General features: G+C 37.6%; 1 protein-coding gene across 1 annotated transcript in view; it reads right to left on the reverse strand.

Annotated features, from left to right (window-relative positions):
* Positions 1–14,453: 14,453 nt before the first annotated feature.
* The window catches only part of LOC127440911 (histamine H3 receptor), a 46,018-nt gene continuing 41,812 nt past the window's right edge, over positions 14,454–18,659 (reverse strand). Inside the window, exon 3 of the mRNA XM_051698011.1 lies at positions 14,454–15,203. Coding sequence (XP_051553971.1) covers positions 14,454–15,203 — 750 coding nt within the window. The remainder of the gene's footprint in view (positions 15,204–18,659) is intronic.

Here is an 18,659-nt window from a genome sequence, read left to right on the forward strand (position 1 = left end):
TCATTTACTCACCCTCATGCCATCCCAGATGTGTATGACTTTCTTTCTTCAGCTGAACACAAAAGATTTTTAGAAGAATATTTCAGCTCAGTTGGTCCATACAATGCAAGTGAATGGTGATCAGATATTTGTAGCTCCAAAAATCACATTAAGGAAACATAAAAGTAACCCATACGACTCCCATGGTTTAATCCATGTCTTCAGAAGCGATATAATAGGAGTGGGTGAGAAACAGATCCAAATTTAAGTCCCTATTTTTTTATTTATTTTTTTATCTAAATTTCCACTTTTATATTTCAAGTCTCAACTCAAATGTGCCTGTTTAGTTTCACTTTCACATCTGACTATGTCTAGTTCACCCAAAGAGTTTGTGTGTGTTCCCATCTTTAATTACATCATTTTTAAAACTCCACTTTGTAGGCACAGCGCAACTATATTATAATTCTGTGTGCAAGATTCAGAACAACATAAAGGAAAAGTATTTACATTAATCTAAATATGTTGGTGGTAAACTATCCTGTATTGCTCCCGCATTACATTCTATCGATGCCATTTATGAAAATTAACTGCAACAATGGCATGACAATCTATCAATACATTTACAGTTACAGGTTAACCCCCAAATAGGGTACACTAAAAATGTATTGTTGGTTTAACTGAAAAAAGTAAGAAACCAGGTTGCCTTAAAATTTTGATTTCATATAAACTCAGAATTGGAGTGAACACAAAGAAAGACACTTTGCTGACCCGACTGTAAATACATTGGATTCAACTAAGATTTAATGAGACAACTAGGGCTGTCATGATTATGAAATTTGGCTGATGATTAATTGTCAAACAAATAACTGCGATTATGGTGATTAATTGTCTGTTTTAGGGCTGTGATGATTAATTGTCTCGTTAAGGGCTTTCATGATTATTTGTCATTATTTTTTAAGGTATGCTTTTTTTCCCCTGCATGTTTGCTTCATACACCTTGAGAAGTCATTTTTACATATTTAACTTCAAATATATAAATCCAAAAATAAAATAGGAATAAACTATGGTTTCCTTATAAAGAGCCCATATTATGCTCATTTACAGGTTCATAATTTTATTTTGGGGTGCTACTAGAATAGGTTTACATGCTTTAATGTTCAAAAACCACATTATTTTCTCATACTGTACATTGCTGCAGCACCTCTTTTCACCCTCTGTCTGAAACGCTGTTTTAGCTCCTGTCTCTTTAAAGCCCCCCTTTCCGAAAAGCCCAGTCTGTTGTGATTGGTCAGCCGCTTAGAGCATGTAATGGCCCTTACCAGGAGGTTCAGAGGCTTCCTGAGCAGGGCGTTGGTGAGGCGGGCATTATGCAAATGTGTTACTTGTTACTTGTTAATGTGTTAAAAGTTAAAAAACGTATGAATGACATAAAAAATAATGTTTTAAATATCAAAATATTTCTACTTAAAATATGTCTCTTTTTTTGGTCAACTTTAGTTTTGGGCAATTTTACATTTACGCTTTTTTTTTAACTCATATATTTTATAATTAATATATATAATATATATAAATATTATATATAATATATATATATATTATTATAATATAAATATTATAATAATATATATATTTGTATATATATTATTATAATATTTATATTATATTTGTATTATATTATGCAATAATAAAACATTTCTCACATTATTTTAATGCTCTGATTATACCCACAAGCCCTTACTTGTCATGAAGTAAAACCTTTGAGATTTCGTTTCATCATTTTATCACCCCACAGAAATAGAGCATGCATCTCCTCTGTGTCACTGTGTGTCATTAAAACAGTGTGTATGAACCAGGAACATTTGCCATTACACGATCGTTTAAAGTGAAACCGGAGCACTTTGCATTCACTATCAGAGTTTATACTTGTTCGTTTATATTTTCATGGGAGTTTGGTGCAGCCTCTGCTGACAGCACGGGCATCAGAGCGCTTCACGCGCTCTTCCGGACTGGAGCTGGTTGACCACCGCGGTGCGGCTCAGTGACGCTCTGAGTTCAACTGAATTATACACAAACACGCCATTCATGGGATTTACACAGTATATTAACTTAAAATTCCCTTATTTGGGCATTAAAATGAGATTGGAATTTGAATGCCCAATGATCGCGGTTGTCTCAAATAACCGCTGTTAGATCAAATAACCACGATTTATTTAATAATCGCGACAGACCTAGAGACAACTAAATAATCCATTGACAAAACAATTTATATTGAGTAATGTGGATTTAACAGGATTTGTTCAAATAACATAATATTGCGGTGCTAATACTGTGGTTACCCAGGATGCATTGCAGCACCCACAGTTTTGGTGTTTTATGTTCTGATTAATGAACTCTTATAAATTTCAAATAAATGAATGCTGCTGTTGGTTTCTTTGAATAGCTAGGTACCCATTATGGCATGCACTCACCATTTAGGAGTATATTTGAGTAGCTGCATCTCCGACTAAATCATAGTGTAATTCAATGGGGAATGATTCTAGAAAGAGTATGAGTTGTGTTCATCTATATTTAATCTGGATAAAATTATGTCTGTGTTAGATATTAGTATGTCATTATTAGACTTCTTTTGACTTTACTACAATAGTTATCATTCATTAAACATGGCATTAATGTCAGGTAAACCCTGCAACATTTGTGTTACAGGATGGCCACTTCTTGAGAGACAGATGGTAACCTTACAATTGCTTGAGTCTGAGGCACCTAGACTTCAACACTTGACACATGAACCCTAGTAATGGTGACACCCAGCAAACATCAAAAGATAAGATCTTAATATCACCATACAACCAATCTATCAGTGATGACAAAAACAGCAACAAAAGCATAAAGTAAGCAAACAGCCAAAAATAAAGCTAACCGCATCATTTATTCATGCTGCAGTACATGCTGAAAGCTCGTAAATGAGCAGCATTGCTCAATATGAAATTGTTTGTTCGACAACTTTGTTAAGCTAGGTGGGACAGCATTTGTAATATTGTTGGGCTATCATCTGTTTTTGTAGATTCAAAGTAACTCACATTTCTTAGTATCGAAGATGTCATGGTAAATGAGTCTGACGTTAAAGATGTCTTTAACATTGATCAAGGACATTGCTATTGCCCGAATTAGCATTCACAATACACAGATTCATAGTCCACTCAGGTTATAAACACACTCATACAGCTCATACAGTCCTGCTGGTTTGTCCACACAGAGGTTGAATTATTAGCTGAAAGTTCTCCTATCTATTCACTTCACCAGCTTCAACTTTTAGAGGTCTTCACAGAAACTGATGACATTTCTGTGTATTCGATACAGGATGTTTGTAGACACTCTAGCTTGTGGAGTTAAAACAGCAATGGTACTCTAATAACGCTTGTTGCTGCTCCTCACACTGGTGATTGCTTTGGGAGATCTTAAAGGGACATTTCACCCAAAAAGGAAAATTCTCTCATCATTTACTCACCCCCATGCTGTCCCAGATGTGTATGACTTTCTTTCTTCTGCAGAACAAAAATTATAATTTTTTAAGAAGAATATTTGAGCTCAGTTGGTCCATACAATGCAAGTGAAAGGGTGCCAAAATTTGATGCTCCAAAAAGCACATAAAGGCAGCATAAAAGGAGTTCATACGACTCCAGCATTTTAATCCACATATTTAGAAGCGATATAATAGGTGTGGGTAAGAAACAGATCAAAGTCCTTTTTTGCTAGAACTTCTTCTCCCTACCCAGTAGGGGGTGATATGCATGAAGAATGTGAATCACACAAGAAGAATTTGAAAGTGAAAGTTAAAGTGGAGATTGACTGAGCAGGGATGAGAATTTATATTTAAAAAGACTTAAATATTGATCTGTTTCTCACCCACACCTATCATATCACTTCTAAAGATATGGATTAAAACACTGGAGTCATATGGATTACTTTTATGCTCCCTTTATGTGGATTTGGAGCTTCAACATTTTGTTACCCATTCACTTGCATTGTATGAAGCTACAGAACTGAAAAATAATTTTAAAAATCTTTGTGTTCTACAAAAGAAAGAAAGTCATACACATCTGGGATGGCATGAGGGGGAGTAAATGATGAGAGAATTTTTATTTTTGGGTGAACTATTCCATTAATGCTGGAATGAGAACCATGTTAAAGTCATTCATTTTTTATGAAAGTTGGTGATTAGGCGATGTGAGCTCACGTGATCTGCCGACTGATCTGAAAATAAAAATTGTTGGTTTAACTTAATTCAAATGTGCACATTGGTTCAACACAACGAAAATGAGTTTCCTTAATATGAAATTAAAATGTAGACTCTTTTCAAATACTTTCTGTATCAAAACAATTAATGAACTGAATTAGTCTAACTTAAATTTGATCTTTTCAAATAACTCCACTGAACCTTGCAGTTTGGTGCTAACTAGCATCAAACACATTAGCATAGTATAAGTCTTGTTCTATATGACTAGTGTGGTAATGTTGAGAGTTTACAAATCACAATAAGGCAATATAATGACTGCCTTGTGATGATCCCTCAATAACTGCTTCAGTAGAAAAGTAAAACACAGTGACATTTCATAAAAAGTGCACCCATCCTCGACCTAACCATTAGCTCCACTCTTCTCCATAATGGTAACCTCCAAAAATATTCAATATGACAGAAACTCCTCTAAATCCCAACATAACAGAATATTAATTACTATCAATTTAGTTCCATGTAAAGCATGCTGGGGAATGTAAATCCCCTGCTCGGTTTCAGTAATACATTGATGCAACAAACATTATTCACATAGTCCCAACACAATTAGATTCAGCAAACGTAGATATATTGTACACAATGAAATTAAGTTGAGTGACCAAATGCTAAAGAATTGTATTGCATTAACCTATTTTAATCATGCTAAGTGAGCAAACAGTAAAAATCACGCTGAGTGAACACCATCCGTTCACTTTTTGATGACTGTGTTGAATTTTAGTTGGACTTTATACAATATAATTACATTCTCATCTCAAACATACATATTATGTTGATTTTAAGTGTACTGGTTTAGTATATTCAATATAGCAGCTTTCCCTTATTTTTAGTTGGATACGGCAGTGGAGTAGGAATGGCTTTTACAGCGACATAACCTCCAGCAATTAATATGCTGTCAGAGTTAACGCTGCTTAAATGTCCCAAAGCAGCACAAGAAACAGGATAATATGCATCTTTGAATGTAGCAGTGATGTGTTTCATTGTCTCCTGTGGCACATGTAATGAGATGCCTGTATTTAGGGAGTTCCTTTGTTGAAATCTCCCAAACTTTGCTGCCCTTGAGCAAAGCACTTAACCTCAGGCAGCCCGCGGGTCTCTTCCTCTACTTTTAGTCGCTTTGTATGAGAAAGTGCCTACTAGTTATCTGCTGTAAGTTTCAGAAATCATTTCTCACTAATTATTAATTAATTGAATCATCTGTCAAAGTACTATTTGTATGACCATAAACTAACCTTCCCAGAATGTTTCAGGAAGGCTTTGTGTTACAACCAAATAAAAACGTATACAGAGCATTCTCTAATGGTTATTGTCAGGTATATTTTTTTGATTCACACTTTTCATTGTAATATTTTTGATGATTTTTTCATAAATATTAACAACAGTTTAAACAACGATATTTAAATGGTAAATCTGAGTTAAGTCTACTTGCATCCAGTTAACTCAACTTAATTAGTTACGGTCACTCTACTTGAACACCAAATTAATTGAACTTAAATACTCAAGTTTTGGGAGACCCCGTTACTAAATGGAATTGAGGGAACGAGTTTACTCAAATGAGTGCAATTAACTTTTTAGGGTTTTCAGTGCATAATTAAAATAGGTTCCTGCAACACAATTCTTAAGCATTTGGTCACTCAACTTAACTTCATTGTGTACAATATATCTACGTTTACTGAATCCAGTTGTGTTGGGACTTTAAAGCCCCCCTTTCCGCCTTTGAATAATATTTGTTGCATCAATGTATTACTGAAACCGAGCAGGGGATTTACAGTCCCCAGCATGTTTTACATGGAACTAAATTGTGAGTCAATTTGGAAATTAAGTGTCATTTTGATGTATTTTTATGCAAAATGAGACAAGTAGCAGACTTGATAGTAATTAATATTCTGTTATGTTGAACATTTTTTAAACCATCTATGGAATATGTATGAGATATTCTTTAAGTATGAAGTATTATTTAAATTGATTTTATAATGTTGTTTTCAAAGCTTTTTATTTATTGTTTTTCAGTATCCGTTTGTCATTATCTTTTTGTCTAGAGCAACTCTTTATTTTAACCCCCAAAACACTCAGTGTATTTTATGATAAATAGTCTATTGTTAAACAGATTATTAATGGTAAACATCTCACAAAGGCATGGCAGGCTGTCAGCTCATTCTGTTTGTTATTGTCTTATTTGCTCTTCTTTTAAGTAAATGAAAATTAATTAAATATGGAACAAAACGGAGCAGCATCTCTTTAAAACGCTCGTCATTAAAATGGAGATTAGTTGAACAGAGTAACAGAACAATGTCTGATGTGAGATATTTATGGATATGTTATGTAAACACGCCACATAATTGTGTCTGTGTGTGTCATTATCACATCCTGTAGTGATGATGTTCCTCAGGGAGCTGCTGAATGAATCCCATTAAAACACTCAAATATATTACAATAATGCAACCGACACACTTAGAGCTACATACACATTCAGAGCCTTTTAAAAAATTATATTCCACCTGTTTATGACTTTAATAATGTGTGAAGAGGAAAGAAAATATACCAAACAAAGCATATACAGTATGTATATGCATACTATTGTGGGGGGTGGGGTGGTCCTCTTTGGCACCCCGACCCCAGCAGGTGGCGCCCTGGGCGACTGCCTTGTTCTTCTATGGCTAAAAACGGCACTGACATTTATACATGGTTATTAAATCACTTTATTAATAAATCACTGAAGTGATTGTTAAATGTAATCCGAGCAGGGTTTCTGTGGTCTACCAATAGAAATGTTAGCACAATTATTGCTATTATTTATACAGTTATCAGAAAAAGGTGAAAGCACTTACGACATCCATCAAGTTTGAAACGCTGAAGCCATGCAACACGAACAGACGAACATCAGCTGTGCATCACTCAAGAAGAATCAACAGCGCCATCTAACGGATTTATTCAGTCACTGCAACCAATCCATAATGTGATGGCAAACGAAGGATGTTGTAGATTGTTCAAAGTTACACAAATTATCCAGATAGATCTAAAGGGGAGACGGGGGCTAGTTGTCACACTTTTAACTCCAGTGAATTTTCCTCTGGTAGGTAAGTCCATTTATGTTTAAGCACATACATAACATCAAATTTTAGCTTCAAATAAGCTATTGAACATTTCCACCGTTATTTTGCAGGGGCATGTTGTCACACTGTATATGGGGTAAGTTGTCACCATGGAACCTGCCATTAAACGGCCTATTATAGAGTTTTCAGCTAAATTTAAATAGTAAATTAATTAGAAAACAATTCATGAAATAAAATATTCACCAAAATATTAATAATTATTCATAATTTCAGAGGGAAACCAACATGCAAAACCTGTGTGTAATCTGACTTTTGAATGTTAACGTACTGTGATTCAGCCACTGTGACAATCCAGCCTTGGTCTCAATAGTCTCCCTTATGTGCTTCCTCTAAAAACCAGACATGAATTGAACAGAAGAGAGCAGTGTTTCCTTTCAACAGGACCAATGCAGGCAGTCATGACTTCATTATTTATGTATTTATTTTGGAATACACAAGTAAAAAGTACAGCAGTACATTAAATGTATGCCACAGGGAGTGGGCTGTAAATATGTGAATGTAGGTGTATCGTGCTGTCAGTGCATGGCATTCTTTTCAGGGGTGACAGATCTATCCAGTTTAGTTTAGTGTTATATGATATTAATTAACACTTCAACGACAGGCCTTATGTAATCCTTGATCCAAAACCTGAGTGCATGAGTGTGTTCAGCATCTGGCAGTACATTTTCCCATAACCCAAACTGTTTGCAATGGTTATAATTTCTGAACAATTACTTGTACAGTAATGACCCCAGTTACACTTGAAATCGTAAACTTTACAATTTGTAGGTAAATAAATAAATACCACTTATATACTGTATATGTACACTGGCGGCCAAAAGTTTGGAATAATGTGCAGTTTTTGCTCTTATGGAAAGAAATTGGTACTTATATTCACCAAAGTGGCATTCAACTGATCACAATGTATAGTCAGGACATTAATAATGTGAAAAATTACTATTACAATTTGAAAAATAATGCTCAGAACTTCTTAAACTACTTCAAAGAGTTCTCATCAAAAAATCCTCCACATGCAGCAATGACAGCTTTGCAGATCCTTGGCATTCCAGCTGTCAGTTTGTCCAGATACTCAGGTGACAATTCACCCCACGCTTCCTGTAGCACCTGCCATAGATGTGGCTGTCTTGTTGGGCACTTCTCACGCACCTTACATTCTTCCCATAAGGCCTGCACCCCTGAGTCTTCTCTTTACTGTTGTACATGAAACTGGTGTTGAGCGGGTAGAAATCAATGAAGCTGTCAGCTGAGGACATGTGAGGCATCTATTTCTCAAACTAGGGACTCTGATGTACTTATCCTCTTGTTTAGTTGTACATCTGGCCTTCCACATCTCTTTCTGTCCTTGTTAGAGCTAGTTGCCTTTGTCTTTGAAGACTGTAGTGTACACCTTTGTATGAAATCTTCAGTTTTTTGGGCAATTTCATTGTATAGCCTTCATTCCTCAAAACAATGATTGACTGACGAGTTTCTAGAGAAAACTGTTTCTTTTTTTGCCATTTTTGACCTAATATTAACCTTAAGACATACCAGTCTATTTCATACTGTGGCAACTCGAAAACAAACACAAAGACAATGTTAAGCTTCATTTAACGAACCAAATATCTTTCAACTGTGTTTGATATAATGGCAAGTGATTCTCTAGTACCAAATTAGCAATTTAGCATGATTACTCAAGGATAAGGTGTTGGAGTGATGGCTGCTGGAAATGGCTGTCTAGATTTGATAAAAAATTACTTTTTCAAATAGTGATGGTGCTGTTTTTTACATAAAGGATATAATGCAAAAAGTGCAAAAGCTATTACAATGCAAAAAATTATTTTCATACGGAATATTTTTGACTTATTTTCTGGTAAAAATATCTAAACATCCTTAAAGCAAGAAAAAATAACGAGTAGCAGAATGACAAAACATTAAGTGCTGTTTTCAGAGAAATCTAACAACATTTAGTGGGTTTTATCCTTAAAACAAGAAAATAAGTTTTTTCTTACCCTATGTGCCAATACCAATAGTTTTTCTAGCTTTAAAAATAAATACCTCTAAATGTTTTTCTGAAAATAAGACAAAATATTTTGCTTCTCAAGTAAATATATCTTGTTTTAAGAATGTTTTACAGAAAACTTTTACTGAAAAACAAGACAAAAAAATACTCAGTGAGAAAATTATTATTTTTACAATTATTATAGACCAATCTATAGATTTCAAATCTTCTTTTTATGTCGAAAATACTAGAAAAGGTAGTGTCCTCCCAACTATGTTCATTTCTATGGAGAAATAGTATATATTAACAATTTCAGTCAGGATTTAGGCCCCATCACAGTACAGAGACTGCACTTATCAGTTACAAATGACTTGCTCTTATCATCTGATCACGGCTGCATTTCTCTTCTAGTGCTTTTAGATCTTAGTGCTGCCTTCCACACAACATTCTCTTGAATAGGCTTGAGAATTATGTTGGCATTTGTGGACTTGCATAAGCTTGGTTTAGCTCCTATTTAGCAGACAGCTACCAGCTACTGTGTAAACGAGGAATTGTCAAATCAAACAAAAGTTAAGTATGGAGTGCCACAGGGATCAGTTTTAGGGCCTCTGCTTTTCTCCTTATATATGCTTCTCTTGGGAGATATTATCAGGAATCGTGGAATAAGTTTCCACTGTTATGCCAATGATACCCAACTTTATATTTCTTTGAAACCCGGTGAAATTTCACAATTCTCCAAATTAGCAGAGTGTATAAATTAAATCAAAGATTGGATGGCCAGAAATGTCCTTCTACTCAATTCCAGCAAAACAGAGGTACTAATTATTGGACCATAAACCTCTAAAAATAAGCCGCTAAAATACAATTTGACTCTTGATTGATGTACTGTTACATCGTCTTCTACAGCGACAAATTAGGTGTTATATTTGATACCAATCTGTTCTTTGAAAATAAAATTTCCAATGTTTGTAGAACACCATTCTTCCACCTCAGAAATATTGCTAAGTTATGCTGTCTGTTGCTGATGCCGAAAAACGAATTAATGCATTCATGACCTCAAGACTAGATTATTGTAATGCATTACTGGGAGAATGTTCTGCAAGTTCAATAAATAAACTTCAATTGGTTCAATATGCAGCTGCCAGAGTGCTGACTAGGACCAAGAAATATGATCATATTAGCCCCATTTTATTTTGCATTATTTTTTTTAATTTTGTTAACTACGTACAAAGCTTTGAATGGTCTAGCTCCGCAGTACTTAAGTGAACTTCTATCATGATATATTCCATCATGTTCATTGCAATCACAAAATTCTGGCCTGTTAATAGTTCCTAGAATATCAAAATCCACAAAAGGAGGTATATCCTTTTCCTGTTTGGCTCCTAAACTATGCAGTAGTCTCCCTAACACTGTTTGGGATGCAGACACACTCACTCAGTTTAAGTCTAGACTAAAAACTCATCTATTTAGCCAGGCATACACCTAATTTATCCATCAACTCACAATTAGGCTGCTGTAGTTAGGTCTGCTGGAACCAGAAACATTTATCATGATCAATAACTCTGCAAAAAATGGCATCTACGCTAATATTATTCTATTTGTTTCCCTGTCTCAACCTTGGGATTCATATCCCGAGGTTACCAGAGCCGGCCAGATCCAGCTCCGTTCCTGCTTGGTGTCGGACTCCACTGCTACGTGTCTCCGACTGGTGCCAGCCAGACATCACTTCAGTCTATTACGATGGACTTCAGGGGATGAACTGATGCCAACTCCAACCATAAGACATGGGATCTTTCATATGCCACTGCCTGAACCTTGGATTTAGGATGGACCTCACAGAAATGACCTGCCTGTTGAACTGCGATGCACCTCACTGATCTCTGCCTGCAGCACCTTGGTCTATTGATAGACTAAACTCTTAAAATGGAATACATAGACTATCAATGAACTGCAAACAAAAGTCTTCATCAGCCAACTAACAAGGACAATGCAGCTATGTGAACTTCTGCAGTTAATCCAGGATGGACTTCAAAGACATTAGTCATTAATCTTACAGTTTATACAAAATCTTTGTTTAAACACTGTCCCTTAACACTTACTTAGTTTACTCATTTTAAACCATGACTTGCACTGCACACAAATAACTAATATTGGCATTATATTCATGCTGTTTAGCCAGAGGGTAACTGGCCTCCACAGTGAGCCTGGTTTCCCCCAAGGTTATTTTCCTCCATTAACCAACATCTTATGGAGTTTTGTATTCCTTGTCACAGTCACCTTCGGCTTGCTCACTGGGGTTCTGAATACAATTATTATTTAATTATTTATTTTTATACAAAATTTATAATCATATTTATTCAAACTACACAATGTAGACTCTAAGATATTACAGTTTTATTGTTGTTTCATGTTAATGCATGATTTTCTGTAAAGCTGTTTTGAAACGATGCGTGTTGTGAAAAGCGCTATACAAATAAAAATTACTTGACTTGGCTTATTATTATTATTATTATTGCAGTATAAAGAATGTGTGCCTCCATTTTATTAAAAAAAAGTCTTATTGTTGATTTCATTGACAATACAGTAAACACTAAATGTTACTGTAAAATAATCAGAAAATGGTTAAATACAAACAAGATCACCTCAAGATTTAGGAGTCACTTATAACTCTGGACATAAGTTATTAAATAACACATTTGTTTGACGAATACAAATTAGTCTTGACTAAAATGCACATTTAAATCTACTGTATCTTTATGTAACAAGCTTTATGTTGAACAATATAACCATACAGTTAACTTTAAAGAGGTCACATTAGTTTATATCAGGAATCTATTTTCCCTTGATATTTTGTGAAGAGTCTGATGTACAACATACTGTAACTTTCAGAACTTAAAACTTCCTCTCCAGTGAAAAAATAGCATTTATTGAAACTGGGCTGCAAAAACGGTTTGTTCTGAAATACTCCTGAAGCTTCACGACCACATGCAGTACATTTACATCTCAATGACACCAAGATTCTGTTCCAAAACCTAGTGAGCATCCTCCGGAGGCAGCATTTTAAGACATCATTGGCGCGCACCCGACTTGAAGGCTGTTCCAAAAGGTAGATATCTTAATTATGCTGCCTCTTAACATATCTCAATTTGGACACATTCTAAGGTAGCATGGGATGTATCCTTGCCCGGGTAGGCGATCCTAGAATGCACCGTGATGAAAAAGAAATCCAAGATGGCAGATGAAGCGAGATAAATTTAGATTATAAATATACTTATAATCCATTCAATATGGAAAAGTATTCATAAATAACAGTTTAAAATGATACAAAACTGACTATTTTACCCAAAATGTGTGTGTGCAGTGCATATTAAGGCTCATTAGAGGATTGCGTCATTTCTCTTGCATCACCTGTGTTGAAATCAGTTATGAGCCCAGTATCCCATTCGCTGCACGTGAGGAGTGCTATTTGATTGATGTGCAGAGCTGCCACCTCTGTAGAGCGTTCCGAATTGCTCTCTTATGAGGCATCATTTCAGTAAGGATGCTGCCATAGAAGACAGCTGCCTTTGTAGGCAGGAGACAGAGTAGCAGCAAACATGCCTCCCATCCTTTTTAACACTGAAATGACATGAAATTCCATGACCTTTCAATTGATTTGGAATTTGGAATATATATATATATACTGTATATCTATATATACTGTATATATTTATATATACACTCACGAGAACTTTCTTAGGAAAACTATGGTCCTAATAAAGTGCTCGTCATGGTCTTCTACTGTTGTAGCTCATCCGCCTCAAGGTTCGACATGTTGTGCATTCTGAGATGCTACTCTGCTCACTACAACTGTACAGAGTTGCTGTAGCCTTTCTGTCAGCTCAAAAAAGTCTGGCCATTCTCCGTTGACCTCTCTCATCAACAAGGCATTTCCGTCCACAAAACTGCTGCTCACTGGATGTTTTTTTGCTTTTGGCACCATTCTGAGTAAACTCTTGTGCATGAAAATCCCAGAAAATCAGCAGTTACAGAAATACTTAAACCAGCCCATCTGGCAACAAAAATTGAAATCCACGGTCGAAGTCAATGGATCAGATTTTTCCCCATTCTGATGGTTGATGTGAACATTAACTAAAGCTTCTGACCTGTATCTGCATGATTTTGTGAACTGCAATGCTGCCACACAATTGGCTGATTAGATAATTGCATGAATAATTATGTACAGGTGTACCTAATAAAGTGCTCTGTGAGTGTATCTATATAATTTTAAATCATACCAATTCACTAATGAATCGTGAACTGTTTTGGCCTGTATTTAGACTCACTCACAATATACTCACTATATATAGAAGGATTCACTCACAAATCAGACATCACTATGGCAAGTTTTACGCTACGCAACAGCAAAATCTAGCTGATGAGATATTTTAGGCAGAGGAAAACTAGAAAAATTTGTATTTTATAGACATTTCTATGATCTTTTAAGATTTTATCAACTTCCATGACTTTTCCAAGCCTGGAAATCACAATTGCAATATTCCCTGATATTTCCAGGTTCTGGCAACCCTGAGCAAATACAACTCTCTTAAGACTTTCCCAGACTGAGGCATACCTTCTGGACATTACTGTATTTTATTTAGTTTAGCCAATCAGAACAGACAGCACTGGAATTTTTGATTCATAAAGGCACAGCAGCAAAAATCGCCTGTTAAATCTAAAAGGCGTTGTAAGCCATTTTTTTTAATGGAATGGCTCCTACAAAATGTCTGTATATACCAGACAGATATCAATCAGTAAATCTGAAACACCATACCTTTCTCTGCGACAGTGTTTCATTTGTTTAGCAAATCAGAAGATTTTTATGCGCTTTCTTCCTGTTAATCATTTTGTGCTTTTAAAGCACAAAAGTTTTGGCATTTCTACATGTTCACAGGGCAGCCCAGATATGGGAAGTAGGAAACTGAGAGTGTTGTAGTTTTATGCCTGTGGTTAGTTTGTCGCGTGAGAGACTTCTGAATTTTACATGTCATATTTAGGCATTTTCAAGAGTCTTTTTTTGTTTTGTTTTGCGTGTGCTGTCCTCATCTCATAGAGACTATCTATGCGTGCTGGAAGGGTGTTCTGTGAGGGGTATGGTGGAGCACTGCCGCGGGCACAGGATCTTCACGAATGCCCTGCGGAAGCTGCTGTGGCATAGCGGGTACAGGAACGGGTTGATGGCGGAGTTCAACCACAGCAGCCAGAACGTCACCTCATACCAGTGATGGGACACACAGTCGCCACGACACGCCGCCCGCACGATCATTAACAGCGTGTACGGCGCCCAGCAAACAGCAAAAACACATACGATTATCGCCAAAGATTTTGCAATCTTTTTATCCTGCCTCAGACGTGAGCGCTGGACGCATCGCATCGCCAGACCGTTGCTCTCGGAGCGCTTCTCGCCATCCGCCGTGCTGTTCCTCTTGAGCGTCAGTGAGTTCCAGCCCATCCGCGCGCTCATGCGCGTCCTCTGCCCATACAGAGTTGCAGCGTCTGGGCACCTGGTAGGGCAGGATTCTTTTTTGCTGCCGACTCTCCTCTGTCGGATGCTGACGTAGATGCTGATGTTGAAGAAAGCGACGGATAAAAACGGCGAGAAAAACTCAATAACTGACGCGCAGAGCAAGAAGTACCAGGTGTAGTAGAACTCGGCGAAGCACTCGTCCTCCGGCACCCGGCTCTTGCCTGTCAGCTGCTCCCAGAATAATATCGCTGGTCCGTAAAGAAGAAATGCCAGAATCCAAACCACTGCAATCTTCACCATGGCAAAATGTGTCATTCCTTGCTTTGCACGATAAGATACCTGAATCCAAAAAAAGGAAACAGTGGTAAAATAACATTTGAAGTATTTAATAACTGACAAACTTACAGTGCATTGTAGATAACAACAGATGGATTACTATAAAATGTAGTTTAGTTTAGTTGGCATGAATATTTGATTCTGATTGGCATTCAGTTAAAGCATAAGAGTAACTGATATTACAGTACAATTCCTTAAGTATCAAAAGTTAATATTAAATGGAATAGGTAATGGTACAGCTGTCCTTATAAAAAATGTAGAGTTGCCGCAAACTTGCCGCAAATTTCCCACTCATATTTTTCACATGCAAATGAGCTTTGCGGCAAACTTATCATTGTCGCCAAAGGCTTGATGCAGATTTACCACTACAGGTGAAGAGCGGCAAACTTCTGACAAACATTTGCGGTGAATAGCAAGCTAGTATACATGTCAAAATAATGAGTGGCAAATATGGTTTAAGTTTGTGGCAAGTTTGCCACACCCATGGCAACATGGGGTGCGTTTCCCAAAAGCATTGTTTGCCAAATATTTTCCATTGTTCTATCGTTACCAACATAGTTAAAAAAAAACTGTGTTTCCCGAAACCGTAGTTCCAACGAACATTTGCATACAGCATTGCACAGTTGTGTGGTTGGAACTATAGCTCTTTACCTGTGGTTAGAAGCATAAACTGATTTTCCACCATCGGCCCGAACAGTTCTCAACGCAAAACCATACCGTTCGGTGCCGATCTGGGCCAGCTGGCGTGGTTAAGGTTTCTTTTTCCACGTTACAGATCCGTCTTTTGGCGACGCCGTGAGTAAACACTGGAAACTTGGAAAATTATAACATTGGAGCAGGTGCGGTGTGCTATGGAGGATGATCGCATATTCCAGTTTTTAGGATTGCTTTTTTCCCTAGTTTTGCTTTGAAAACAAACAGCAAAGACACGGACCATGTCGAAAAGGAAAGTAAAGAGAAAAAGGCACGAGGTTTACCATAATTTGCTGAGGGCTTGTGTTTACCACTGGACACGAACATGCAGAAAGGTAAAAGTTCCCAGACTAGCTAAAAAGTATATTTATGGAAACAAATAATAGTATTTGAGAATATATTTATGTATTTTGAGTTTAAATGAGCTAGTAATCTACTTCCCAGACGTAGTCTACAATACTAGTTAAATCATCATAATAAAATCATGAAGATACACTAAACGAGTTACCACGTACTAAAGCCATTCAACCAGCACACTTGAGAATGGTTGAGTACAGTTAGTGCTCAAGTGGAAATGCTACTGTAACTGTTCGGTACCGTGCTCAGAACCATTCGGCCCGTTGGTGGAAAAGCGGCTATTGTTTCTTGTTAGTTTGCTGTGTGGACTTAATTTGATTTCGCTGAGACTTCTATAACTTACATTCCAAATATATTAATTCTGTCAAAACATTGACCACGTTTACATGCATTTAAGAAAACGGCTTATTCCGGGGTTTTGCAGAAAGCGGCTTTCTGAAAAGTCACTTAAACAAGAGTGCAGCAATTTAAGGGATTAAAGACTGTTAAGAGAAAGTGCTTCATCACACACGGTTTCTGTCAGAGAACATAGATTTTATGTGTTTATTTTAAAACATAAGTGCCGTTAATATGTTTTTGAAGAGTGCGCATGTGTGTATGTGCTCAAGTGTGTCAGCGGAACACCGAAGTCTGATATAGTGGGAAACATCAATATTGTAGTGCAATGCATCTGTCACATTTCAGATTGCATGCCTCTTTCATGTCTTCTGCAGCTTTCTGGTGTACGTGTGAATGAGCTATTATAATTTAATATTTGCGGAAGATATTACTCCACCCCCTGAGTAATGTAATTAACGACAGCTCTATGTTGTTGAACAAACGTGGTTCGAACGATGGATGTGCGACATACAGTAGTTAGGATGGTTTCGAGAAACAGTCGTGACTAGCTAGCCAAGTTACGCAGTGAGTTACGTCGTTGTATGGGAAATGCACACTTGGTTGGGTGGCAGTGCCTGAGTCTGTTAGGAAATCTAGGAGTTAACTCAAGAACTGCTCTGGAGTGTGTTTCCCAAAAGCATCATTATCCATCTAGGGTTGCAAGTTCCATCGTTACCAAAATAGTTAAATGGTTACAGGTGCTTCCCAAAACCGTATTTCTAATGAACATTCGCCAACAGCATTGCACAGTTGTGTGGTTGGAACTACAGCTCTCCACCTTTTTACTTTGCTGTGTGGACATCATTTCACTTCGCTGAGGGTTCTATACCTTTCATTCCAAAAATATCTTTGCGTGGTTTCACATATAGTCCATTTTAAATTAACCAAACCCAGTCCAGTTAAAGTAGACCAAAAAGGGAACCAGCTGCAAATTACCTCAGTGCTTTTGGTGTTCACAAAGACCTCTTGTTCGGAGCCCGGGAAGATGATGAGTTATTGAGCGCAGCATCGGAGAATGGGCTCGTCCAGTCGGACGCAGAGGCTTCGACTGGGCTTCCTCCTTCGGAAATGGTCGCCCAGTCTGAGGCTGACATGGAAATGATGGACATGCTTTCCCAGGCGGCTGCGAGCGTCGGGCTAGAATGGAAACTTCCACTCTCCCCTGAATCCTCGCGGCTCGACGAATGGTTCCTGGGATCGGGGCGATGCCCACGGCCATGGTCCGCCCCCGTTCCTTTCTTTCCGGAAGTGCATGAGGAGCTGACAAGATCGTGGGAGGCGACCTTTTACTGCCTGGTCCCGGTCTTTCAGCTCCCCCGTTCTCACTACCCTCGATGGTGGAGCAGCCAGGGGGTATTCGGTGATCTCCCAGGTGGATAAAGCGCTCGCTGTGCACTTGTGTCCGCAGAGCGCCGCCACCTGGCGCGGGCGTCCGGAGCTCCCATCCAGGGCCTGTAGTTTACGTCATCCCTGATGATTAGGGCCTACAGTGCCGCTGGACAAGCCACCTCTGCCCTGCACGCCATGGCTCTCCTGCAAGTACACCAAGCCAAGGTGCTAAAAGAGCTGCACAAGGGTAGTTCTGACCCGGGATTGATTCAGGAACTGCGCTTGGCGACCGACCTCATTCTCCAGGCGATGAAGGTCACGGCGTGATTTTTTGGGAGAAAATCAAATCAAAGGATCCTTTTAAACCATGGAGCCTTTAGCCCCGTTGTACCCTACACATTATAATGCTCTGAGACCATTTGGAGTGCTCAAATGAACTAGGTGTGAAAACGCCCATTCTGAATTCCCATCACTTTGAATACTTTATATTAAAAAAATGATTTATTCCAGGGTTTTGCAGAAAGCGACGTTCTGAAACGCCATGTAAATGCGAGTGCAACCGTTTAAGGAATTAAAGGCTGTTAAGAGAAAGCGCTTTATCACACATGGTTTCTGTCAGAGAACAGGCTTTTATGTGTTAATGTTAACGCACAAGTGCCGTTAAAATGTTTTTGAAGAGTGGGAATGTGCATATACAGTATA

The sequence above is a fragment of the Myxocyprinus asiaticus genome, chromosome 5 (genome assembly GCF_019703515.2).
Source record: "Myxocyprinus asiaticus isolate MX2 ecotype Aquarium Trade chromosome 5, UBuf_Myxa_2, whole genome shotgun sequence".
Taxonomy (NCBI): domain Eukaryota; kingdom Metazoa; phylum Chordata; class Actinopteri; order Cypriniformes; family Catostomidae; genus Myxocyprinus; species Myxocyprinus asiaticus.